This window comes from Carassius carassius, chromosome 24 (genome assembly GCF_963082965.1).
Source record: "Carassius carassius chromosome 24, fCarCar2.1, whole genome shotgun sequence".
Classification (NCBI taxonomy): domain Eukaryota; kingdom Metazoa; phylum Chordata; class Actinopteri; order Cypriniformes; family Cyprinidae; genus Carassius; species Carassius carassius.
Window position 1 is genome coordinate 17,580,524 of NC_081778.1, and position 26,965 is coordinate 17,607,488.

Here is a 26,965-nt window from a genome sequence, read left to right on the forward strand (position 1 = left end):
CTAAAAACATACTTTGCTGGCATGTGGACCTCAACCAGCTGTACTGCCCACAGCAGTTATTTGTTCGCTTGTTTAACACTGACACCTAATTTAAAGAATTTGCTAACGCGATTTCCATAATAGACCATTTGGAAAATGAAACATGAAACTGTCACTTTCATAATGAACACAAGAGGGACAGGAACTCAGAAACTAAACATTCATAGCCACGAGGTTTGTTGCTCTCTCTTTTTAGTTTACAATCCCCCTCCTTCAAACAAATGAACTGAAGCAGATTCTATTTCTATGCTGAAATCCTTGCTTGTCTTCCTCTAGGAATGACGTAATGACCTTGGGCCATGTGACGCACTTGCCCCATGTGGATCCTTCCGCCAGGGCATCCTGTACAGAATTTACAACCATTATTCCAATAAGTGTTTAGTCCAGCTCACTCTATAGGAGCCCATGAAGAGTCATACATTATTAGGAAGTTTCCACCATTTGGCCTGATTTCAGAGGTTAGAAAGTCTCAAGAAAGATCACTAAGAACCTGTAACCTTTAGACTCTACAGTAGGCCTATAAGACTCACCAAATGCTTAATTATTCAACCAGGCCAAAAAGAGTGTGCAAAAATTCAAAAAAGGTTAAAGAGTCTGAGTTTGTTCATTTTTAGTCTATGAAGAATACTGTGAATTGCACAATTCAGGAATTGATTGTATCCAGAATCGGTTAAAATTCAGAAAATAAGTCAAATAAAAAAATGTTACTGTTTTAGTAATAAAATATATATTTGTAACATCAGTTGGACATAGCTTTAAAACAGATCTCATTACTCCATTGCTAAAGCAGAAGCAATATTTACAGTGACTGCATAACAGCACAACATTATTTAAAGCTCCAATAATCAACATTAAAGCACATATAGATATGCATTTTAAAAATACGCACAAAAAAACAGGCATAAATTTGTAAACATAATGAAGGTTACAAGTTTGACATACAAAATTGCACATAATTAATTTATATAAAAAATAATAATGATATATCAAAGGTAAAAGTCCAGTGTTTAAGACTTATACTATTACAACAATTAGTCAAAATTACATAAAAGCTAAATCTAAAAAGGCAGATTATAAAATCATTTCGTAGATGTCCTGGTAGACATGACAGCACTTGTGAGATGAAGACAATGTACACATTTTTACATGCGGTTTTCACAAAACAATTACTATCAGAAGAAAATCTATTGTGTACAACCAAAAAATCAAGATAAAGAAATGTGGAAATATGGCTTATAATGAAATATGGCTTAAGGCAATGTATACTACCACCTAGTGGTATTGGAATAAATAACAGTACAATTATCCTGACCATTTAGCAAAGGTAAATGGTAACATTGTGCACAGAATCTAGCATAATTAACTAAATGTTTTTGTTAATGCAGTCCCTCCTATATCTTGAGCAGATATGATTATTATTAAAGGTGAATTCACATTAGTAAGGAACCTCACCCACACAGCACTCTTCACCTTCAGTATATGAGATTATTATTATTTTTTTTTTTAATAGAAAAGTTATAGGATGCTTGGTGTTTTAGAGGTAACTTCATAAACTATCACACCTGAACCGTACTGCTGGTAATATTTAGGAATGTGATTCCATTGTATTTCAGTGAATAATTACATTCACTCAAAATTTTCTATTGCAATAAATATCACTCAAGCATTAATAAAAAATTACCAAAACAAATTACCAAAAAAAATAATTACCATTTCAACACTCACTACTGTAGCTGCTTGAAAAGTTCTGATTTGACTAAAAACAAACAAAAAAAAAAAAGTGTCAAATTAAACAACAACAAAAAAAAGTAAAGTATGCAGCAAACTAACTTTGGCAAAGTTGAGAAATAATCCCTGTACAGTTTGTGATCAAGTAATTACAGAGCCCGTGTTATGTGCACAACAAGTTTAAATATTGACTATTTTTAGCACATAAAAACCTAAAGTTAAAAACCTAAAGAAAAAATAAATAATGAGAGTAGTTCAAATGAAAAGTTTAACGCTGCAGTCTCTTTGTCACCATCTCTGTTTGAAAACCTGCAATTGCAGCTGTTTGCTGAATGATCTTCCTTGTGTGGGTTGTGTGCCGGCAGGGCTCCTGCAGATGAATTCACTGTATTCACTGTACTTCAGAATCACAGATTCTAGCCAACATCTTGGAATATATGACCCAAATAAGAATTTTCACCATATACAAGAACAATTAACAAGTCTGCCATATTTGTTCTGACCAACTGGGAAAAAAAGCATTACAATAAAATCGCACTACCAATTGTGATTTAATCTAAATCAGCCCATATCACATCTTAAAAATATTATTATTGTTACACTTTATTCTTAAATTGTTAATGTTAACAACATCAACATTACGTGACTATATGAATATAGTGTGTATAAGCGAGTCGATTCCAATTTACGTACAGTTTATTCTCGAATTGTCATACCACACGAATTTCATATTAAGAAATTCTTTTAACCAAAAAAGCTAATTATGCTCCCTTCTCACTGGTTGTCTTAAAATACAAATCTTGTGTAGGCTTAACCCAGGCTATCTGTAATCAGAAGCACATTTAAAACTGGAATATTATTTAATTTCATTCAGAGGTGTTTTATACCCTTATGAAACAAAAATATATTTTTATATATATTTATTTTTTCCAATATATTGCAATATATTGAAAGCGGCAATCATTTGTATATTTTGCAATATATTATGTAATATATGTATCATAAATATATTATTAAATGTATTCAAATATATAATATATTAGAAAATAAAAAGGGAAAATAATATATTACAATATATCACAATATATTTTAAGAAATATATTGGTAAATATATTTTCCTTTCGTAAGGGTAAACACATAATCCTATCTGGATCATAATCCACCATCAAAATTATAAATGTAATTATTCCAGCTGCTGTGAGCACCAGTACCACTCAAATGAGAAAAATATTATAATATTACCTGCTGTGAATCGGGTACAGCAAGGCGGTAGTTTTGAACACTGGCTTGTTATGTACTTGCTCAAGTATTGATTTCGGATCATTTTTAACCAAAAAAAAAAAAAAAAAGGTCACGGATTGCAGCTTTAAAATTCATTAGAATATGCTTGAAATCAGTGAAAAGTTAAATAGTTGACATGATTGACACTATATTTCAAGTTTATGATAAGCTATAAAGTTCCCTGCAGACTTGCAGATACATCTTACGTTATAGATATACTGGTCTTGACCTCTTTACCCTTTCACTGTCCCCCAGGTTTGGAGGGCAGCGTGAGGCACAATGAACCGCGGAGGGGCTTTAGGTACGATGTAGTAAGCAAAGAACGGAGATGGTGCCGGTGCACATACAGTCGTGAAGAACATGCCTCTCTTCTTCTTGTACTGGGGCCACAGCGGTGAAGGGTTATAATAGTACTGCAGGCCAGGGATCTGTTAATGACAGAAAATATTTTACGATGTTAGTTTAATGACTTTCTTATTCAGTCTGAGAAAGTGCTGAGAAAACAAATCTTGCAAGAACTGAATATAATAGCAGTTATAATTTCAAAAAAAAAAAAAAAAAATTCACTTGAGTGTACTGTAGTTTGCTGAAAAGAGAAACTTAGGAAATGCATAATGGCATTTACCTGAGCTGGAGGAAACTTGCATGGCCCTTTAGGCTCCCTTGCTTTAGATCTTGTTGTGTGAACTGTGCTCTTCACTGTTCTCTGCCCCACTTTCACCTCCTCTTCTGTATCACTTGAGACTGCTGAGCCGCAGTCAGATGAGGTCGCAGAGTTGTAGTCCGATGTATCCAGATTCACAGAATCCACTTGGCTAAAAGTATCTTCCTGATTCAAATCATTTTTCTCATCCTCCACTTTAGCAAACTGAGCTACTATAAAATATCGGCCATTCTCCCCAGACCTGCGGGAAAATAGAAATGTGAACCACTACTTTTAGTGATAAGTTCTTACTTCACAGAAAATGTCAAGTATATTTTTTTTAAAAAGGCCAATAGGACCAGTCTTCTTTTAATTTATCAAATAAAAAAGCCTTTCATGGAAACATGGAACTTACCGCGCACACACCTCCGACGGGTCGATCCATATTGTTATCTCACGAGGAAAACCCAATTCACTTGGCTTTAAGCCGCTCTCCATGCACGCTTGTGAAACTGATTCATCAAAGGGAATTCGGTCATTTATTCTGATGCATCTGAGTAGGGAATAAAAATTGTGAATGATTGCTATGTATGTTTGTATGTCTTTCAGATATTACCTCATGCAGAGTATTAGATTCAACTTGGACAACAAATGAAACTGTAATTAAATAATTTTTTTTAAGGAAATTAATGTTTTAATCAGCAATGATGCATTAAATTGATCAAAAGTAAACACATCATAACATCACATAACTTCTAACTTTAATATATAACTTATAAAAGAAAAGTATAATAAGTTTTCCTAAATCAGTAAATCTTCTTTTCTTCATTTACCTGTACGCCTGTCCTTTGCTAGGATTGTCTGGGAACCAGTGGTCTGTAAATTTTTCAAGAAGAAGCTCTTGTAATTTAGAAGCAAAACGTTTGGCTTTGATTTGATCCACACCTCCACGCTCCACTGCCAAACCTTTCAGAAAGTTCACACCAGCACTCACTTCCTTCTTCATTCTCACCGCTGTGAAGAAAAACAACCATTTAAATTCCTGTTTGAGGCTTTCCTAAATGAACAAACCATAAAAGTTAGGAAATCAATCTGATTGACCTCCTTAAGTCAAAAGTTTTAGCATTCTTTTTTTGAATACTCTACTCAGTGTGAAAAAATGTAATTAGATTAAAACACACAAAAGGACTACAAATATAAAGGGCTGAGAAAAAAATGTTTAATATTGCATATTAGTTTCCAGTCACCTGCCAAAAACATTAACACATATTAAATAAATAAATACTCATGCTTAACCACAACCTGAAACACCAACATATTTGTAGATCATCTCTATCGGCATCTCTGATAGAGGAACTTCCCTAAGCACTGTTTTCTCTTTGCTCTGACACCTATTGAAGCTGTGTCATCTGTTACTCAGCTCCACTTCATGTAAAGACTTGTTATACTGATAGAATGCCATGGTCCTAATTTGCATTAAAGGCAAATAAGATACAAATGAGGAGGAAAAAAGTCACTTTTTCCAACAGCATATTAGTAAATAAGGTTTACAGTTACAATTAAAACATGCATCCTTTGGACTCACAGTGGAGTGAAATTAGTGTTATCATAGCGCTATATTCCTGAACAAGATACCTGACTTAGGCCACTCTTTAATTTTTTATGAATCACAGGATTTTATATCCAACACATTTAAAGCCGATGTTCTTTAGCTGCCTGAATTCTTACTAAGAAAATTCAAATGTGTCAATATTTTCTTACTTCTAAATAAAACCACGTTGAAGTTATGTATACATGAATAAATGTTTTGTTCTACAATTAACAACTGTTCAAATTAAACTTAGGGTTTTACCTTTTTGAATCATGGTAGCATATGACAATTCATAAATCTTTGTTAATTCCAAGAAGAAGAAAAATCAGGTAAACCTATAAAATTTATATAACACTAATTAAACCAAATAAAGTAATATCTGCCACTCTAAAGATGTGGCTGAGGTTGTTGCATTAGGCAACCTTTGAGCAGCATGCTGTGAATCTACTCATGCATTAGTCAGAGTGCTGATCTGAGTGATACAATAATAACTCATTCAAGAGTAAGTCTCTTTAACAATGCACAGAGCTCAAATAGAGCAAATAGAGATTAAATCTATTTTCCACCTACATGTCAAACTTTTGGGCTACTTGTGACAGAATCTGCAAACTAAGCAAAGCAGAATGTCCTAATGTCATTTTTCATGGTTTCAGACGGACTACAAACAGCTGCTGACTCATGTGTATAAAGTGAGCAGGTCAACAGGTGCTTAAAGTTTTGTCTAGGCTATGACTAAGTGGGTAAATTAATGACACATCACACAAGCATCATACTGTACGATATATATACATATATATATATATATATATATATATATATATATATATATATACATATATATATATATATATATATATATATATATATATATACATATATATATATATATATACATATATATATATATATATATATATATATGACCATTTATTTTGAAGAGATGTTGTATTTGAAGTATGAATGAATGTTTAAAGTTCATTAGTTTGTTAAGTAGTAGCAGCCAAATAAAAGGAGAGATCATTGACATATTCTATTAATGGACCCTGAACGGCCGTCCATTCTACATCTCCATACAATGTATCACACGTTATAAACTCATTGTGGACTATTTTAGGCAAAAAGCAATTTTCCAGAAAATATATATCTGGATATGTTAAGTTGTGCTACACTCAAATAGTTTCAGTTAGCGTTGCATTCAGAGGAAAAAGTGGACGATAGAGATGGATTATCTTTAGCCGTTCTTGGCATATTTATTTTTCTAGCTGCCGACACATCAGTCTCACGGTCATCCAGCCATCAGTAAGAGAGAACCGTAAATCAAATGGGACAAACATAATAAAGCAAACGCGTCTTCTGTATCTTACACTTTAGTGCCCCGTTGTGGCATACACATATGCATAACACAGAAATCAGTACAGCATTACAAAACTCTGTTTACAATAATCAGATATTATCTTCTTTTCTTTTACTCTAGTCAAGTAAAACTGATAAGTCCATTAGTAAGCTTGAGCAAAATTACTGCAAATAAGCAGCAAAAAGCACAGGCTACACGCAATTCAGTCACGTGCTACACGCAATACTAAAGGGCTTTCAAGCAAGCAGCTGGGAAAGAGCATCATCGGAAATTCTCAAAAGGAAACCCCCAAATCATATCTACTGTATGTATGTAGCCTATTTACTAAATATAATACATACAGTGTGATGAAACCAATATGGTGTCTCCAAATTTATTTTTTCAGACTTTAAAAAATCTTAACATAATGGTAATGTTGCTGTCCAATTACAGAAGTACGATCGTGACACTCGGAGTTTAACATTTTACATAAATCATATCTATGCTTTAATACTTTTACAACTTAATTCACTTAACTTCTAGAGAACTAATAAGAAATTAAAACGCAAAACTGTTATTGTGTATAACGGATAGTTCTTAAGGTAATTTCTTACCGATATAAGCTGAATCCAAAACGATCGGTTGTTTTTCGTTCTCTTCAGTTCTACTTCCTTAAAACTGTTATATCCAAATAGGCTAATTACCTGGGTAAGCACGTTGCTTCCTTGTTGTAGTACACCAGTTTTTCCACGTTTCTTCATTCGCGTTGGGCTCTGTCGACCAACAAACACGTCATTTTACTGTCAGCGATTAACATATGACTCACTTCCTTGTCTATAAACTACAGCTTACAGCGACTCTACTACAAGCAGTCATGTCTGTTATTATGACGCTGATTCATTCAAACTCCAAATATGGTCAGAGCTATTGTACTAGGAAGTAGCTATGAAAAAATATAATGGTAACACTTTACAATAACGTTCCCTTAGTTAATGTAGGCCTATTAACTAACATGAACAATACATTTATCGCAGTATTTATTAATGTTAGTAAATGAAAATAGGCCTGAGTTGTTCATTGTTAACCATCAACTTTTGGTTTTAATAATGCCTTAGTAAATGTTGAAATTAACATTACCTAAGATTAGTAAATGCTGTTTAAGTATTCTTCATTCTTAATTAATGTTAACTAAAGTGTTACCAGCCTTATCCACTTGGCCAGAATATTTATTTAGACTACACAAGGAATTTAAGAAAATGTTGTAAGAACACATTATGTCTGTAGATTAGTTTAATAATAACATTTTATTTAAATACTGTTGTGAATAATATATAGCCCATATTATATATAGCGTACGTATAAATGTAAATGATATAATGTATGGTTATATTGTTTCATTATTTTTTGACAAACTAAAAAAAAAACTCACAAAAAAAAGACCATACCAATTTTCAAAAACATTAAAATGACAATATCTAATAATATATGATTATAAATGAATAAGTTATAATGCAATTTATATTTTTTGCAATTAGGCTACTCAATAATGAAACCATTAGGTCATTTAACAAGAAAGTTTCTTGAAGGTGTTTAAGGTAAGAGTCTGTGCATTGACACTGAACCATTTAACGGCACTATAAAGCAATGTGGCGGTTAAGAATAGAATTACACTAGCCCAGTGCTTCCCAAACTGTCCTGGAGGCCCCCCTGCCCTGCACCTTCTGTATGTCTGCCTTATCTAACACACCTGATTCCACTCTTCAGCTCGTTAGTAGAGAATTGAACGGACTAAATTGGGTTTGTCTGATTAGGGAGACATACGAAATGTGCAGGGCAGGGGGTCCTCCAGGACAAGTTGGGAACCACTGCACTAGCCTAAGTGTTGATAGAAGGTGAACTTCTTCTAATGTGCAGCAGATGGCAGAATTGATTCCTCCTTTATCCCTTTTTCTCAATTATGCTGCTTTTCTGTTGCTCTCCGGGTAGGGATCTGATGTAAGAGCATGTTCATCAACTTGCGCGTTAGGTCAGCTTGCTCATATTGAAAATGGAAAATGTCCTGATTCTAGAATGGCCAAGAAACAGCATGAGTCCTTCTTTCCATTGTCTTTTCCAACATTCTTGGCTCCAGACTCTTTGTCAGTGGGTAATTACAGTTCTCAGATGATGGACAGATAGGATTTCTCCTGGACGCCTTTGAACAAGCAATTAATTTGGTCAAAGAGCCATGGGTGATTTGGCATCCCTCTTGAATTAAGAGTGTGATGCATTCCTTTGACCTGGCACCTCAGCCCTTGTGAGGTTGGCATTACGTGAATTATAATGAAGGAAATCTGTGTACTTGATTCATTTGCATCTGATTCGTTTTTCTTCAGAATGGAAAAATGTTTTGAATGTGACATTTTGCCCATCCGTAGGCTGATTTCCCCAAAGTCCAAACACTGTGGCTCAATCAAAACATTTTTTTTTTTTGAGTATCCCAACCAGCCCAGCAACAGTGGCTTGACCAATGGGATGAGTTTGGGGCAGGCTGCAGCATGACTGACCATAATATAATATTTTAGTTTGGTCAAAATTTGTGCCAGTATGGCAACATGCCAAATAAATTATACATTTCACATTTAATTTCTGAAAGTAGAATACTTTGAATTATTATTATTATTATAATTCTCCTAATTTCCAAGCTGCCCACAGGTCCTTGGCTAATTATCCACAACGATAACAGAGGTTGAAAAAAGTAGCTTGAGGGTTTTTCCTTGAACTTATTGCTACTGAGGCAAAAGAGCTCGTATAACCTCATATTAGAAACCACAGGTGCTTCGTAGCCATGGGAAATGATCAAGAGGAAGTTATGGATGAGGGCTTGTACACATGGCTATTTTTGGGTGCCCCGGCTGAGCTCTGTGACAATATAAGATTTCTGCACTGGCTCATCATATCTGAAGGCAGTATATACTTTTAATTTAAATATATACACAAATAAATAATTCAGAGAAATAATAAAAAATTTTTTTATTTTAAATCATATAATATATATTTTTAAATATTTTGCATTTCAATAATATTTGATTATGTGTATTTTCATTTCTTTAAAATAACCTCTTTGTATCCAGTTTGTATTACTGAAACTCACAAATGCTATCTGCTAGTTGCTTCGCCTTTAAAAATGTATCGATTTCTTGGGCTCCCAACAAGCTTAATGCAATCGATAGCGATGGCCTTTCAAGATCAGCACTAGTATAAGCATACCATCCTCACATGCACAGTTACCTCTACACAGCCACACACACACTCCCTCTGTATCCCCCTCACATCCACAGGTAATGATTGTCCTTGGGCAAAAGAACAGTTTGTCTGCATTAGGAGTGAAGTGTTCCTAATGGGATTGTTCTCCCACTCTGGTAAAGATGTTATGTATAAAGGGCCAATTTGGTTCTATAATGAAGGTGAAAGAGATTGCAGCACACTTCTCTTTGACCTCTGTTATCTACTGTGTCTTTTCTCCATCTTCCATCCCACCTCAGCTCTCACCAATTCTGAAGAAGATCGATAGTTGTTTATGTTTGCAGTGTGCTCAAAGATCTGCCTCGCTGGTTGTGTGGAGATAATGTGTGGTGTGATCTGTCCTTGTTACTCTGGTTGAGGGAAATCAAAGAGGTGAGACTGTGATTTTGATTACTTTTAAAGGGTTGCTCAATGTCGTCAACACAATGTAAAGCTCTGTTGGTCTTAACATTGTGTATTTACAAAACTACTGTATAATATAAATGAACTGCATGTGCTTAAAGGGTTAGTTCAACCAATGATGAAAATTTTGATTTTAATTAAATTTTGATCTGATTGTAATAATTACACTTGGTTATTTCTAGGGCACAGGTAGTAGTGAGAAAAAATTTAACAGGTCAGTTCCAGTGGTGATAGGGGTTATGAAAACACAGTTCAAACCACAGAACAGCACAATATTAAAATGACCTAATACATCATATCAAATGTTGTTTGCTTGCAGTCCATTGATAAGTCCACCATATTGGCATTAACAGAAACTTTGGGGGATTTCCAGTTCCCAGTATGCTTTGCATGGGAATGTTTATGAATTCCACAACAAGAGTGAATGTTGAAATTAGTTTTCAACAGATATATTGCCCAATTTTTAGCCTTTTTCAAATATCAGCATCTGCCGATAAGTTTTTCTTATTAACCGATATATTCAAGGCGGGTCTTTTATTTTGACAGAGTGGCAGACTTTTTGAGACCTTTTGAAGTTGCTATATGATATTATTACAAACGTGAATATAGGGATTCTGAAATCTGAAGGGAGACATTTGAATAGGCCTTTCTGCTCAAAACAAAGGTGAGGAAGGACTATGTAGTCTAAGCATATATAAATATGAGGATTGGGGGTGGATTTTCACACTTTTTATTTTAGTAAATATTTCTGCATGCAGGCTCATTTTTAAAACAAAATTTCTTTATTGGCACATACTATAACTAAAATCATGAAGCTGTTGAATGTTACAGAATTCTAGAGAATGATAATAAGAAAAGAAAAACCCCAAAGGTGGGCGTGTTGCCACATAAGGGGCAATTTGTGACCATTTGTAAAAATGTGACAACCTGCATTGATCTGACATAATTTATGAAAAAAAGAAGAAGAAAAAATATGCTTTGGTGTAAAATCTACTTCCATTATAAAGTGGTCTAAACACTCTTATCTAAATGTATGCTAGTGTAGTTTATTGTGTTCAATTGTTTACCCAACAACTATGTAAATATGATAAAAGGGGGGAGGGGAGAGTTTTGTGACATATGATACCAGAGCCTAAATGATTTCCCATAAATGATAAAAACTGTTGTATTTACACATTATATTGAAATGTCTTTTTGAAGAGTCCTCTTCAGGATATCGTACCGACTGTCCTACACCTCGCAGCTCTGCATATCAATGTTCACTTTCCCTTTCTTACCCCTCAGACTCAATGTGTTTCTCCTGCAGGAGGTTCCCAGGCAGGGAGAGGCCAGGATGGGGTTGCAGACCAGGGAGAGAGTTTCAAGTTCAAGTGCAAGATTACATGCTCCTTACCAAGAGGAAGAGCTCAGAAAAAAGTACAGTAACTAAGCCGAGAGGAGTCATCTGTATGCTTCTGTTACGTTAACAGCACATTGATTCCAAATGAGAGAAAAAGTGAACATGTGAATAAATCCACCCCTCTGCTTTCTTTTCACTGCCACTCTCCTTCTCTCTCCCTCCCACTAAAAGATATTCTTTCTGAAGCCACCCCCTTCTCTCTCTCTCTCTCTCTCTCTCTCTCTCTCTCGATCTGTCCTGTATCCTTCACTCCCTCCTACATATGCACATACTAATAAACACCACTTTTCTTCATCTCTCATCAGGTCGTCTTTTAGCGCACCGCTTTAAGAGCATCTAGTATTTCGGTTTCACCCGACGGGTTGAGAAACCGGCTCAATGCGGCTCTCTCTCTCTAAGCTGTGTATCACACACTGGGATAGCCTGTTTCTCATTGAGAGGCCCTTTTTTTTTTACTTGTAACACACAAGTCCCGCTCTCTTTACGGTGCAGGTTTCCCTCCCCCTCCCCTTCTTCTCTACACTTATCTGTAAAGAAAGGAGGGAAGCGGAAGAGAGAGGTGTCTGTGAAGAGGAATGATGAAAAGGCACAGAGAGAGAGCGAGAGAGAAGGAAGGAGGGGGTAAAAGAAGAGAGCAGGACTGAGGAGAGTGGACTAGCAGAAACGTGAAATATGAGAGGGAGAAGAGTAAAGTAGGAGAGAAACCCGTGCGAGGAGAAACGAGGGATGGCTGACCTGGAAGTGGGCAAAATCGTGGGAAGAGAAGCCACCGTTTAATTCCAACACTTGCTGGTATTTCGCTTTTCACTTTGCTTTTGTTTTGGTAATTTCTTGTCTGCATTTTTCATCTTTCTTATTCTGTTTTTCTATATTTTTTTATGCTAATATATTCTAATATTCTTTTTCCTGGGTGATTTATTGGTGTGTAACTAATGTGCTTTCAGCTTCTTAATGTGCAAAAGTAACCATGCGTTTGGAGACTTGAAGCACTTTTCCTTCCTCTTCCTTCACATTTTCCTTCCTGCAGCAGTCACGTTCTATTTTCTTGTTCAACACATATTAGCTTTGGTTGTGAATTTGTATAGACACTTTATTGCTAACACAATAGACTTATATTCATGACTCCACCAAAAGGCTAAAATGGGGCCCGCAAGTCTAGATGATCGCATGAAAGGTTTAGTACTTACTGTTTGCATCAGTTAAATTAGTTCTGCACTGATGCACTTGTAGAAAGTGTGATCTTTATGCAAAGTCTGCCCTGGCCTTCTCAGTTTGTGGCACTTTTGTTTGACTTGAATCAGTTTAAAAATGTAGCGTAGTCCCTTTATTGGGGTGTCCCCTCTTCTTTCTCCATAACATGCTCCTCCCATCACCCCTCATCCCCGCTGTCTGTGCCATTGCGAAAAGGTTTACAGCTGTAACGCTTGTTATTATCAATCCAGTAAATTCAAATGTCAACATCAGCGAACAGTTTCCCCACTCTCTGAGAAGAAAGTAAGTTTTATTCCCCTCTTATGATTTGATAATGGCATGCTATTCCACCCTGTCTCTCTGCTTGCATTTGTGTTTCTTTCAGGGTTTTATATCTCACCTCTGACTGCATACCTGTCTTCACAGTGATTATCCTCTACTGCCCCTAACCTCATGGTTCCTGCTAAGTTGCCGAGATATAAAAGCGTAATGACTGTCTAGTGGTTAAAAAACAGCCCAGAACTGATGTTTGCTTTCAGCATAAATCTAACGAAGACAAAGTTAAGAGCTTTTGCGTTTAGATACTGTGATTTTCAGTTCCTTCTCCAGTCGATTTCTTTCTTTTGTGTTCTTAAAAATTGTGCTTCTTTTGTGATCACTATGAGTTTTTCGTGAACTTTTTTTGCATTGTATGATTTAATTGTAAGTGTGCAAAGGAATATACATTTTTTGGGAAATATTTGGGAAAATCCTTAATGACTTAATCATATCCAGCAAATCATAAACAACTGTAAAACAACTAAAATTGTTGTCAAAAATTTTGAGAACCAATAATGTCTAATGTCTGTCAGTTATATACATAATGGGGGTTTAGCTAGGCACCAGAAAGGGGGAAAAATCTGGTTTTGGGGGTATTTTTAAGGCTTTTTTAGGTTATACTGTTATACAGAACATATAAACTAGTTATATTTGACCATCCCTGATTGACTTGTGCTTTCGGAGTCTGTGATAATCAAAAACCAAAAGAATGGATGGAAGTTGCATTAATCTTTGTATGCTATAACCATCGACTATATGTATATATATATATATATATATATATATATATATATATATATATATATATATATATATATATATAGAGAGAGAGAGAGAGAGAGAGAGAGAGAGAGAGAGAGCATTCAATAAGCAGAGTTATTATGAGGAATCCGCACCGGTTTACATACTAAATAAGCCTTTTCTTTGAATAACAATATACTCTGCATGACATATTTTATTTATTTATTATTTTTTGTGTTTCAAAAAATCTATTCAATATTTGTGTAGCTAATTTTCCTTGAATTTTGACTCTCAGCTGAAACGTCAATCATCATTGGCTTGCAAGTGCATTTATACAGTACTACATCAGTTTCAGTATCACCAATGAATTGCCTTGAGCCTTGTCTTGAATACATACCACCAGCAGTACAAAACAGTATAAGGGCCATTGACTCCATATGTTCAAGTGTCTCAGATTGCTTGAGCCCACCCTCACTGAAGTGCTCAGGAAATCAATAGGTTTGACATCAGCGCTGCCTCCTCTCTTACAATTTCTCACTAAGGAATAGAATGTGGAAAATTCAATTTGTTGTGAATCCAAAAAAACTCACAGTGGATCTCCACTGCTACTGTTTGGACATTCACTGCTGCTTCATTTAACTTCAGGTTATTATTAGGCTTATTTTTAATTCTATAGTAAAATGGTTCAACATTGTGCAATCAAAGTAACAAAGATTTATTCATGACTGATATATTTTCATATGGAGTTAACGTAGATGGCATTTGCTATTGTGAAGAAAAAAAAAACTATTTTCCTGTAGGCTCTGTATAAAGCATTTCTGCATACAATGGAACATATACGACAATTTGCCTCGTTCTTCTGGTATCAAATGTGTCCGTAAATGTGTCTAATTGGCCTAAATTGTAGTATTTACTGTATATTTTTAGCTAACCTTACTAGTGACTCGGGTCTAAATAGCTTTTTCATCAAATCTCAGCCCACTTCACCATCCAAATTAGGTTGAATTAAGACGTTTTTTGGGGAGTTAATGCCATTTTCAACAACAGGTGGATATGCGTTACATTCAGTAGAGCAAAAATATATCTTAAGATTTTTTATTACATTTCTGAAAAATGATCCTTTCTAAAGTACAGTTGTATTAAAAGTAAGCAAACATTTCTATATTCTTTAAACAGCTTATATTCTGTACAAAAATGTAACTGCTTTCACTGAGTGTTTAATAAACTTGATTCCTGAGATTCTAACCATAATGTCAAACCCTAATTCAATATAAATATTTATTAAATATATATATTTATATTAAATATATAATTATATATATTATATATTATATATTAAATATATAATTTTTTTTTCTTCAGGTAATGTCTAAGTCAAATGTAACCCTAAATTTTAATGGATAGATCACAACATTGTCTCATCCTCATGTCGTTTGGTTATGTTTATCTGAACTAAAAGTAAAAATAAAACTATTAAAATTAGTTTTGGTAATGATAATAAAGCTGAAATAAAACAAAATGAAATGTAAATGAAATGTATATATATATATATACGTATGTGCCCTTGGCAACTAGCGAAAAAAAATTATAGTTGACTGGAATTGCTAATACTAAAAGCTGTATAGAAATATTATAAAATAATAAAAATATCAAAAGCACATAAAAATTCTAGAAGGTGACTTATAGTTAAAATGGAAACTTCAAAATGTTATAAATACTATAATATTGTAGAAATAATACAAAAATAACACCAATGTCATTCCAAACTTGTTTGACTTTCTTTCCTGAAGGTCTTACAGAAGAACTATTTTTGACCACACATTGTAAGTCAAGGGGGTACAAAACAAAACAACATCGGATCACACACTGACTTCTTTTTTTTGGCCAAAGATTCACTAAGACGTCTTTCAAAATATCTTAAAGGGTAGTAGATGATAACAGATTTTTCATTTTTGTAGAACTATCCCTTTAAGAACTGAAAGGGATTATTTCCTGTGGTGCTATAGTGGAAGTTATATTTTTCAGGTGATATTCTGCACCTGCACAGTCAAATGCGCTGACAGTATGGGGCTAATTAATAGTTGTCTGAATGCTGTTATACTGTGTGTTTGTTATCGCTGGAGAAGAAATGGTACCACTATTGTGTGTATGTGTGCACTATACAGGTTTACACAGTGAGGCTGACACAGAAGTGTTAGTATGTATGACCAAGTGAGAGTGATATATTGTGTCATCATGACTGTATAGTCACATCTGAGGTTTGCTAGTGTGTATACAGTGCTCATGTGTGGGTGTGGGTGTACATACAGTGGTCGCGTGGGGGTTAATATCTGCAGTCCAGAGGAATGTGTTTCGGGTCAGCAATGAGAATTCCTCAGTTCTGCATTAGTAGGTCACAGCGCTGCTGCTTGCCTCAGTAAACTCCCTCACTGGCGATATTCTCTCTCATTTTTACACCTTCTCTGCTTCCCTTGTTTTCCTTTAGCTAGGTTGCATTTTCATTTTTCAACCTTCACTTTTGCCACATGGAATTGTTATGCATCCACTCATTCTTTCTTTGTTTCGCCTCACTGCTGCTAAGACAACTGAGATGTAGGGGGTTGGGTGAAACGAATATGTGTGTGTTTCTGTTATATAAATGTAGCCACGTGCTTGGAGCTTATGTTTGTGTATGATTTATGTCAAAGATTTCTCTTATAACCAGATGTCTTTTAACCAGTCTCCTCTGATGAAGTAAGGGAGTATCTACCATTCAAACGTTTAGGTTAAATAAGATTAGTTTTTGAAAGAAATTAATACTTTTATTCAGCAAGAGTACATAAACTGATCATAAGTGACAGTAAAGAGTTATAATGGTACAAAAGATTTAAACTAATTAAAACAAATGTTGTTCTTTTTTAACTTTCTATTCATCAAAGAATCATGAAAAAATTTATCCTGGTCTACTGTAAAAAATACAAATAAATGATATGATAATAAGTTTAACATAAGCTTTATGTTAGATAAAAAACTATTAAAAAGTATTTTCAGTAATTTAAATAACCATAAATCATGAATATTAGATTTTTTTTTTATCTTTAAAAAAGATTGTGTTTCTGTACAAATATATTACACATTGAGCATAGGATATTCTTTCAAAAACATTGTAAAATCTTATATACCTCAAATTGTTAAATGTAGTACACTACTGTATATGCTGCATCTGCTCACCCAGAAGTATCTAGCACCCAAAAGTTAAAGGTTTACATATGCCATGCACAACATGTGCACTCACAACTCACACACATCCACATGCATAGATTCACAAGCTTACAGATATGCAAACTGGGGTATCATGTACACATTCGCTACTGAAAGCAGGGTAATATTTGGTTTTAACTTTACAAATTCAGTTGAACATATGGCCTGCAGCTTCAGGATAGACACACTTTTCAATTGTACCTTTGTTCCAGTGTCCTTAGTGCTCTTTTATTTGTGTTGTATCCCTGTCTTTCTTGTGGAGATACCTTTCTCTTTCTTGGCTTTCTCTCTTTCATCTGTGTCTGCACTTTGTTCATGTCTGCTTCCCTATCTCCTGCCTGTCTCTATTATCTTATCCTCTGATCCTACACTGTCCAGGTTGTTTGTGTGTGTGTGTGTGTGTGTATGTGTGGTCCCAGAAAGTTTTATATTTGTGTCACACTCTCTCCCTAAAGCTCGATCTGGGTCTTTAGGCTCATCTGGGAACCTGGGAAAAGAGAGGCATTGTCTAAAAAGGATATTTTAGTCCATTTCCCAATTCAAAAGAAAAAAAAAATAAACAAATGAGGAACTAGGTTTATTCTCTCATCTGAATTAATAATGAATTGTTATATCAAGATTTGGCTTATTAACTACATTGATAGTCTTGCATCTATTGTTGTAATATCAAAATCTAGGATTCAGGCTTTGAGCTTCATTAAATGAAAAGACAATCTTAAAAGATGCCTTAATGATTTTAAGATTCATTGAAGTATGGAGATTTAAGCTGTTTCCTTCTTGGTTTTTCTAGACATGTTTTGGACTAGATGTCTAAGCTGTAAGTTTAAATTTATTCAAGTTTTATTAGGACTTCATTTGTCAAATCAAACTGTAATAGTTTGTTTCTTTTTTTTTTGGGGCATTTAACATTAAACAATAACTTTTTTATTTTAATATATTTTAAAATCTAATTTATTACTTATATATATATTCCATTATTTTACTTTTTCAGTAATCATATTTGTGTGCCTTTACCTTATTAACATGATTGAGATGAGAATGAAAAAAATTACCATGTTAACATATTATTAAATTCATTTAAAGTCGTTTAGCTGATAAAAAATATAGGCTTTGTTGAAGATTTCAGGTCAGTATCTCCCAGTGTAGAGCCACACACATAGACAGTAGACAGCAGACTCTTCAAAACAGCACTGAACACCCAGAGGCTTTATAAGAAACATTTATCTTTTTTCAAGGTTTTTTTTTTTTTGATACTTAAAGGTGACATATTATGCCCCCTTTTTACATGAAGTCTCTGGTGTCCCCAGAATATGTCTATGAAGTTTCAGCTCAAAATACCATAAAGATCATTTATTATATCATTTTGAAAATGCCTATTTTGAGTGGAAGCAGAAACACACTGTTTTTCATGCCTGTCTCTTTAAATGCAAACGAGCTGCTGCTCCCCTCCCCCTTTATAGAATAGAGCTGCATCATTACAGTTCGGGCCTGCTCGTTTATCATATTTATCACGCTAAAATCATGCGTTTTAAACCATATTAGTTTAAACTTCTGATATAGGGTTTTCTGAGTGCACACATCTGAAGCACATGCACAGAAAGTGGCATCACAGCATGTGAGTACTAAACTAAATTCTTAATCACACACAAGTTTACATTAAAAACACACACGAGTTACAAAAACAGTTGGTTATGTCTGTGAAGGTTTTAGATCTGTGTGGCAGCAGCAATATACAGTAAATAAATCAATAATGCCACTTCTCTGTTGTCTCCTCTGAGGCTGGGACTCTTTCTGTGCTCGTCTGTGCAGCCAAAGAAAGAACAGTTAGCATGATTTGCTCAAACTTTCGCCATGGCAGTAGAACTGGTACACTGGTGTCGCTTGATTGACAGCGCCCTTGGTGTAAACTTACAGATTAAGGGGCGGTGATATTATAATGAGATCCCTTTACCATGTCATTAGGAGAGCAAAATCAGACATGCTCCTTTTCTCAGACGCTTGCTTAACAAAGGCTTACCAAAACAAAGTTATTGGTTTTATCTGTTTCACGTTTCCTTGGTTGGTAGATGCACCGGGACCTGATTATAGCACTTAAAACCTTGCTTAGAGCAAAGAAAGGTCAGGAAACGGATCAAGTGCAAACCGAGCGCCAACCTCCCATTCTCTCATGAAACGAATAAGGAAGTGACTAAAACTGCAATTCATCGACTGGCCGCTGGAGGCTGGCTGCAAAAGGGAGTCAGTCCCATTGACTCCCCATTTTAAAATGCCCAACTTTACAGCAGAAAAAAAACATGTTTACAGCCTGGTGCAAAAAATCATTTTTTGGTCTATATAGCTAATTTTGCCCTTCATGACAGCTGTGAGGGGGTGATTTTTTTTAATAACTCATCCATTTAAAGAGTAACTAAACCCTAAACCAACTTTTTTTAGTTAATGATCTATAAGAATGGGGCTTTATTAGTGCTGTTCATTGATTCGAGTAACTTTTTTGACATTTGAGTATAAAGTGTTTTAATTCTACAATATATGGTGTAAAAACGTGTGAGTGCTGCCCTCTTCAGGTTGAACAGTGGCTACTGCAGTTGATTTTTCCTATTGGATGTTGCGGTGGCAAGTGACGTAAGCGGTGGCAGGTGACGTAAGCAGTTTCCAGCTCACCACGCCCCTTGGTACGAGCTACCACGCCCTTGGCAGTATAAAACCATCAAAATCACTGTAGTGAATCAGGAGCTGGAATTGCGAGTATTGGTAACGACCAGGATAGACTATTATAGCATTTATTTAGCATAGCAATTATATAGTTATTTAGATCTTCAAGTTAGCGTAGATTTATCTGTATTTAGTACAGTGGTCAGGATGGTACGGAGGTGTGTTGCTGGTTGCGACAGCACTGCTGGACTGCATAGTTTACCAGCAGACTTTAAAATTAAGCGCCAGTGGTTGCATGCACTTGGCCTGGAAGACCGCAAGTTCCCGCCTAGAGCTCGAGTGTGCAAACTGCGTTTTACACGGGATTGCTTCTCCAACGCAATGGAGGTGGAAATGGGCTATTTTTCCTCATTTAGTATTCCGTTTCTCTTGGAAATACGCCACAACACTGAAGAAAAGTCGTTTGCAACTTCCGGTTCACACGGATTTTATGGCTAATGGAAAAAAACATGGTAGCTTAAGAATAAGATCAGTTGTTACAAGTTAAAATTTTTAGATATAGTATGATGTGTTCAGCTCTACGGTTATGTTTAATATGATGAAATCCTTCTGAAATGCTCTCAATTTGTGTGCATTAATGACTTGAATACTGGAAAAAGAGTCACTCAGTGAACTCTGAGTATGTTGGCTTCACACTATGCTGTAGATATCAGCTTGACCTGATTTTCTACGAGTGGATTTGAATAGTTATTCAAATTTAACCAGTTAAAGTTGACCCGATAGATATTTATCAACAGAGAACAAAGGCAGGTAGAGAGAACAAGGGAAATAGTAAAACAATAAAGGAGTCACAGATTGTCTGGATGCATGAATGATCATACAGCATCATCCTCTGGTGAAGGAGGTGATTTGTGCTCAGCTGTGCCTGTCTGCCCTCCCAGACAATGTACAAGGTCACAGCCAGAAGGTCAGATGTCAAAGCTGGGGAAATGTGACACTTCCCTTCCCCTTAGCTCTTGTCCGGTGACCTCCTGTGTGTTGTCTGGTCGGCTGATTTGTGTCTGTTTTTAACAGCCCGTGGGATGCCCTTTTTCATGTGCTGTTAACACACAGTCAAGCTCTTCATCCTGTCTGAATAAATAAATAAAAAAGATGCTTCCAAAATATGAAATCGGGAAGTCGTGGCCTAGAGGTTAGAGAGTTCGACTCCTAACCCTAGGGTTGTGGGTTCGAGTCTCAGGTCGGCAATACCATGACTGTGCTTGAGCAAGGCACCGAACCCCCAACTGCTCCCCGGATGCTGCAGCATAAATTCCTGCCCACTGCTCCTGTTGTGTGTTCACTGCTGTGTGTGTGCACTTTGGATGGGTTAAATGCAGAGCATCTATCTATCTATCTATCTATCTATCTATCTATTAAGCAGCACAACTGTTTTCAACATTTGAAATAGTAATTAATAATATTGAGCAATTCAGCATATTAGAATGATTTCTGAGGATCATGCAACACTGAAGGTAGATAAGTAATGACTAATATAGATTAATAAATTTAAATTAAATTAAATTTATGCATTTAGCAGACGCTTTTATCCAAAGCGACTTACAGTGCATTCAGGCTATCAATTTTTACCTATCATGTGTTCTTGGGGAATCGAAGCCCCAACCTTGAGCTACCAATTGAGCTACAGGAACATACCGTATTTTCCGGACTATAAGTCGCACTTTTTTCATAGTTTGGCTGGTCCTGCGACTTATAGTCAGGTGCGACTTATTTATCAAAATTAATTTGACATTAACCAACAGAAATGAATCAAGTTAAAACATTACCGTCGACAGCCACGAGAGGGCGCTCTATGTTGCTCATTGCTCCTGTAGCCTACACTGAGCAGCATAGAGCGCCCTCTCGTGGCTGTAGACGGTAATGTTTTCTCTTGGTTCTTGGTTCTAAATAAATGTGACTTATATATGTTTTTTTCCTCATCATGATGTATTTTTGGACTGATGCAACTTATACTCAGGTGCGACTTATAGTCCGAAAAATACGGTAATAGCTTCTGAAAATTCAGCTTTGCCATCATGAATTACATTTGAAAATATATTTAACACTTTCATTATTATAATAATATTTTAAACTATTACTGTTTACTGTATTTTTTATCAGGTAGGTGCAGCCTTGGTGAGCATATTTTTCAAAAACATTAAAGGGGTGCTATTATGATTTTTCACTTTTTCAACTTTAGTTAGTCTGTAATGTTGCTGTTTGAGCACAAAAAAGATCTGCAAAGTTACAAAGTTCAAAGTCTGCTTCAAAAGGAGATATTTATTGAACTGAAATCACTTTTCGAAAACTACAGTGAAAGACTCGTTTGGACTACAATGCATATTTTCCGGGATTTGTGATATCACAAATATCGACAAATGGGATGAGAACTGGTTGGGCTGCATTAGATGATGCAACAAGTGTTATCACTTTGTCGGAGACACACTAGCTTTCCCAAGGCAGATGAACTTAAAATGGTTACAGTCATCAGGATTTTGATGCAATATTTACACTGAAGCTCGCAGGCGACTATGGTAAGGGCATGACATTTCCTGACCAGGAGCCGAGTGCTTCCAATCACAGCACACACTGGCCTAGCTAACCAGTCACAGCACATTTCATATTTCAGAAGGCTGGCCTTCATTTGATATAGGAAATATTCGAGCCATTCATGCCAGACTGGGGAGAGAGGTGTTATAATAATGTCAAATATGTGAAAAATAATGTTTTTCAAACAACCTAGTATGAGAGCCTGCTCTAGTACACCCCCAAAACAAAATCAAAACTTTGTAAAAGAGCATAATAGGAACCCTTTAAAAAATCCAACCAACCACAAACTTTTAACAAGTATGTAAAATAAATGTATATAACAAAATGCAATGTATTATTTAATTTATGTATGCATATTTTTTCCACATAAATTAGGTTCTGACTCACCCCTTTACCAGAAAGTCAATAACAGCACAGGAATGATTAATCAGTGGCTCCATTGTCCAATTCCACCAATCCCCCTTCCTCTCTTGCACACTCTGGGCCCCTCTCATGGCATAGTATTGATCTGAATGCATTTGCCTTCCTTTTATCCACTGAACAGAAAGAACTGTGAACTCACCCGGTAGTGTGCCCAAATCCATCTAGGGAGGGATCACTTGCTTGCCATAGACATGCACAAATAGGTTTAGGGTAAGCGTTAGTCAATGGAAATGTACTCCGCAACAGCTTTAGCCTGTTTCCCCCCCCCTGAATTAATTAACAACATCTCACATACTGTTGGTCGTGTGTTATAAGGTCACATTATTTGGCAGCGTGATACAAAATTACATATTGCTAGTACACACCAGCAGAGAAAAAAAATAATAATAAAAAATCAATATTCAGGCATAAGACATTAAGGTTCAGGAAATTGGAAAACTGTGTATCATGCAGTATTGAGTATGAGAGAAAAAAAGTTAATTAAGTGATGGAGTTGGTTGTGGGAGTTTAAAGGAGCCGCATATACAATGTTTGATGCTGTAAAAGTGCTAATTTCAATCAGACATACAAAAAATGTGACAGTTTTGCACTTTCTTTATGGAAAGTAAAATAAGATAAGTATTATTTTTTTAAATCTGTGTATTGTGACTAATATACTTTCTTATATCCTTTTAATATAATGTATATAGATATGTACCATATTTGACATTTATCATTTACAAATATTACATTTACTCTTTTCATTTATTTTATTTATTTGTTTATTTAGTGTCATTATTTTCTCTTCTGTTTCTGCTTTCAAAACATGCTTGTCACTCATCACTTTTTGGAATTTGTATGTTGCTGTTTGTCTGTGAGCTAGTCTGAAAACCAGCAGAGGGGTTTGAGAATAATTTGACAGACAGCCTGTTCAAAGCCCTCCCTGCCTACCCTATCATTCTAGTTTCTGAGAGTCAGGTTGCCATGACACCAGACTGTTTTGTCTGCCCTTTGACCCCTTTAAGAGGTGCTTTGGTCAATCAGGCATTACCCACGAGGGGCCAAACAAGGGGGAAAGATGAGGCGACATTTCCTCTCTGAAAATGTGGTACAAAAGGTTTCTCTATACATCCGTTGTATGCAGGGGTACTGGCACAGTTATGGGGAGGCACAGGCGCAAACACAAACAAAAGGCACAGATGAATTTATCCATGACACAATTCTGCCTTGGAAAAAAAAAGAAAAAGAAAGGATCTATGAGGTCCCTTGGGTAGATGAAGCTTGTGCTTGTGATCAGAGCAGCTACCAGCAGGAAAGATTTTCAGACGAATGCTTAATGGAAAGATTAGAATTGGATAGTTTGACGGTCAGAAAGGTCACTGAAAGATAAAATTAAGACACTATATTTTTTAGGTTGTTCATTTAAAAAAAAATGGAATATCATAAAAATATGATCAATTTAATCATGTAAAAATATGCACTACCATTCAAAAATTGTAAATAACAGTTTTCTATATGAATGTATTTTAAAATGTACTTTATTCCTGTGATGGCAAAGCCGATTTTTATGCAGCCTTTACTCGAGTCTTCAGTGTCACATAATCCTTCAAAATCATTCTAATATGATGATTTGGTGCTCAAGAAACATTTCTTCTACAGTTGTGCTGCTTAATGTGCTTTTTTGATGAAATGAAAGTTTGAAATAAAAAAGCATTTATTTGAAATAGAAATCTTTTGTAATATTTCATTCTTTCTCATTAAAGTATTTATTTCTTTGATTTATTTTTAAATTAGGCCTAATTGATTTTTAAGTGCATATCAGTATTTGTTGAGCAATGCCTCCAAATGAGGATAATTCAAAAACACTAAATTATTGTGGCAGAAGTAAATCATTGATGGATAGACGTTGTTTCTGGCTTTAGACGTCAGTTGTATTTTTGGTAGACTTCAGTTTAGGTAAAGATTTAATAATAGAGACAATGGAGTAATATTCCACCCATCAAAAGTAAAAAGAAAAGTGATTACAGATCATCTTATCCAATCACAGTGCTACTGCGATCTGCAGTCTGATTTCTACAGATTGCACCAAACCTATTAACGTAATCATATAAATATTAGTATAAAAAGGACCACTTTGGCAATTATGGATAGTAAAAAGACTATCAAGCATAATATAAGTCCTATTTAGAATTGACTCCAGTGAACCAATGCCTGACAAGCCTTTGAAATGAATCCTCTCTAGCCAGAACTGCAGCATGCATCCACCTCTCCTCTGAGGATTGTTGTGACTCGCTGTGAGTCCTCGTCAGGACTGATAAGATTAGCGTGGGTTCTGTTCTCACCCTAGGACACAAAGTATGTGGAACAGAATAACAGCTCATGGGAATTTATGTTGCTCTGTTTAATGGTGTTAGATACGTTATGCTTCAGACTATGAAATTGGCCTGGAACAGAGAATTTGTTCGGTTTTCTCTCCCAGATAGCTGCATAAATGCAGATAATCACTGATGAAAATGAACTTTCTTAAGGCTCCTTTCATTTCAGCTTTATTTAAGCTGTGAGCGTTGACCTGCATGTGACCTGTTTAATATGTTATATGCAGATAAGATTACTGCCAGGCAAAAGGTGGATTTTCAAATGCAGATGAACACAAAACAGACATAAAATATTAATTGCATACCAGAGTTCTGGAGCTGGGGTTTGTTTATATTTAAACACTTATGTGCTTTCTTGGCATGATGTCACAGTTATCTGGGTAAGATGATGCATCAGGGGAAAACCCTGGGTATCTGGATAAAAATGAAAAAATGAGAGCACACGCTTGCAAGCAGAAGGCAGAAAATTATTTCATCAAGCTAATTTTATTGCATAAGAATTATTAATTCAAGCATTCAAATACACTGTGGTCCAAAAACTAATTTGGATAGACTAATCTTAAAAATGTATGAATTACTTTGAATTATATAACAAATATCAAATCAAACAGGAGTGTGATGTCAAAGCTGAATTTTCAGCAGCCATTATTCAAAAGAACAGAGATTATTTGAAATAGAAATATTTTGTAACAATATAAATTTATTTACCGCCACTGACAGTAAAATATCTTTTACTGTCATTTAATGCCATTCATTTGTGAATTTGTTATATCTTTTAAACTTTCAGCCTTTTGTCTTTTTAGAAGCTGGTATGCATCCTCCTCCTCAGGGACTACAGGTGTTCACTTCATACGATATGCTGCTCAAAGGAGGCCAGCTGGTCAGCGATCAGGTAACCATACTTTTCTTTCCAACCATCATTTTCCACCCTTTGTTTTCTCCACCTACAATGCTCACACACCAGAGCTGAATACCACCTATGAATCGAAACTTTAAATGCTTAGAACCTGTTCTCAGTCTATTTTGTGGCTCCAAATAGATATTTTGTTATTGTTCAGTATAAGTTCCTCTACAACTCTACATATGTTTCTAATATCCTTTATGTTTCTGCTGTGGTTTGTAGGTTTTCTTTATGAGTCAGCTTCTATCATAGAAATATTTTTTGTACTGCCTCACATTCGTGTTTTGTTTCCCACTCTTCTTTTACATTAACAGGTGAAGCAGCTTCACTGGACGTCAAGTTGCTCTCTGAATATTTCTGATTGTTCCTGAATATCCTTGGTATTCAATTATACACTAACAATGCCAGCTGACCTTCATTTGCAGCTGACCAGAGCTGTGTATGTATCTCTCTTTTCTCAGCAGCAGAGCTCGGTCCCACCAACATGCCTGGCATACACGCTAACCCCTCTGACGTGATTGACAACTCTGCCCTAGCAACCGCTTGGCACATTGCCGGGCTGCCCAGGGTTGCCAGGGAAAGTGTTCCCATAGCAACATGTTTAACCACTATATTTGCCACCTTGAAATGTAGCGAAGGTTTTGCAAAGAGGCAGAAAGGGATTACTGCTGAAATTTGCCCAGGAAAAAAAACTTTGGAAAGGTGATTAGATTTTTATAATAAATTTTTTCCATTTATTTATCTTTTTATTTTACATTTTTGTATGCTTTCAGGGAGTTCTGCTGCTAGTGCCCAATGCTTTTTTTCATTTTGTAAAACAACGTAGATTTAGCTAAATCTAATTTTGCCTTTATG

At 35.5% G+C, this 26,965-nt stretch overlaps 1 protein-coding gene and 1 long non-coding RNA gene across 4 annotated transcripts in view; one reads left to right on the forward strand and one right to left on the reverse strand.

The window, feature by feature from the left end:
• Positions 1–2,953: 2,953 nt before the first annotated feature.
• The window catches only part of LOC132103640 (protein BTG3-like), a 232,998-nt gene continuing 208,986 nt past the window's right edge, over positions 2,954–26,965 (reverse strand). Inside the window, exons 1-5 of one of the 3 annotated variants that reach the window (XM_059508733.1) lie at positions 7,320–7,467; positions 4,525–4,705; positions 4,107–4,244; positions 3,674–3,953; positions 2,954–3,476 (exon numbers count right to left, since the gene is read on the reverse strand). In XM_059508733.1, coding sequence (XP_059364716.1) covers positions 3,282–3,476; positions 3,674–3,953; positions 4,107–4,244; positions 4,525–4,697 — 786 coding nt within the window. In that variant the 5' untranslated portion in view covers positions 4,698–4,705; positions 7,320–7,467 and the 3' untranslated portion in view covers positions 2,954–3,281. Of the gene's footprint in view, positions 3,477–3,673; positions 3,954–4,106; positions 4,245–4,524; positions 4,706–7,229; positions 7,468–26,965 lie in introns of those variants that run through there. The other 2 variants (XM_059508732.1, XM_059508734.1) reach the window with 2 other exon arrangements.
• The window catches only part of LOC132103634 (uncharacterized), a 30,880-nt gene continuing 15,502 nt past the window's right edge, over positions 11,588–26,965 (forward strand). The window contains exons 1-2 of the long non-coding RNA XR_009423423.1: positions 11,588–12,493; positions 26,013–26,101. This is a non-coding gene — a long non-coding RNA (uncharacterized LOC132103634). The remainder of the gene's footprint in view (positions 12,494–26,012; positions 26,102–26,965) is intronic.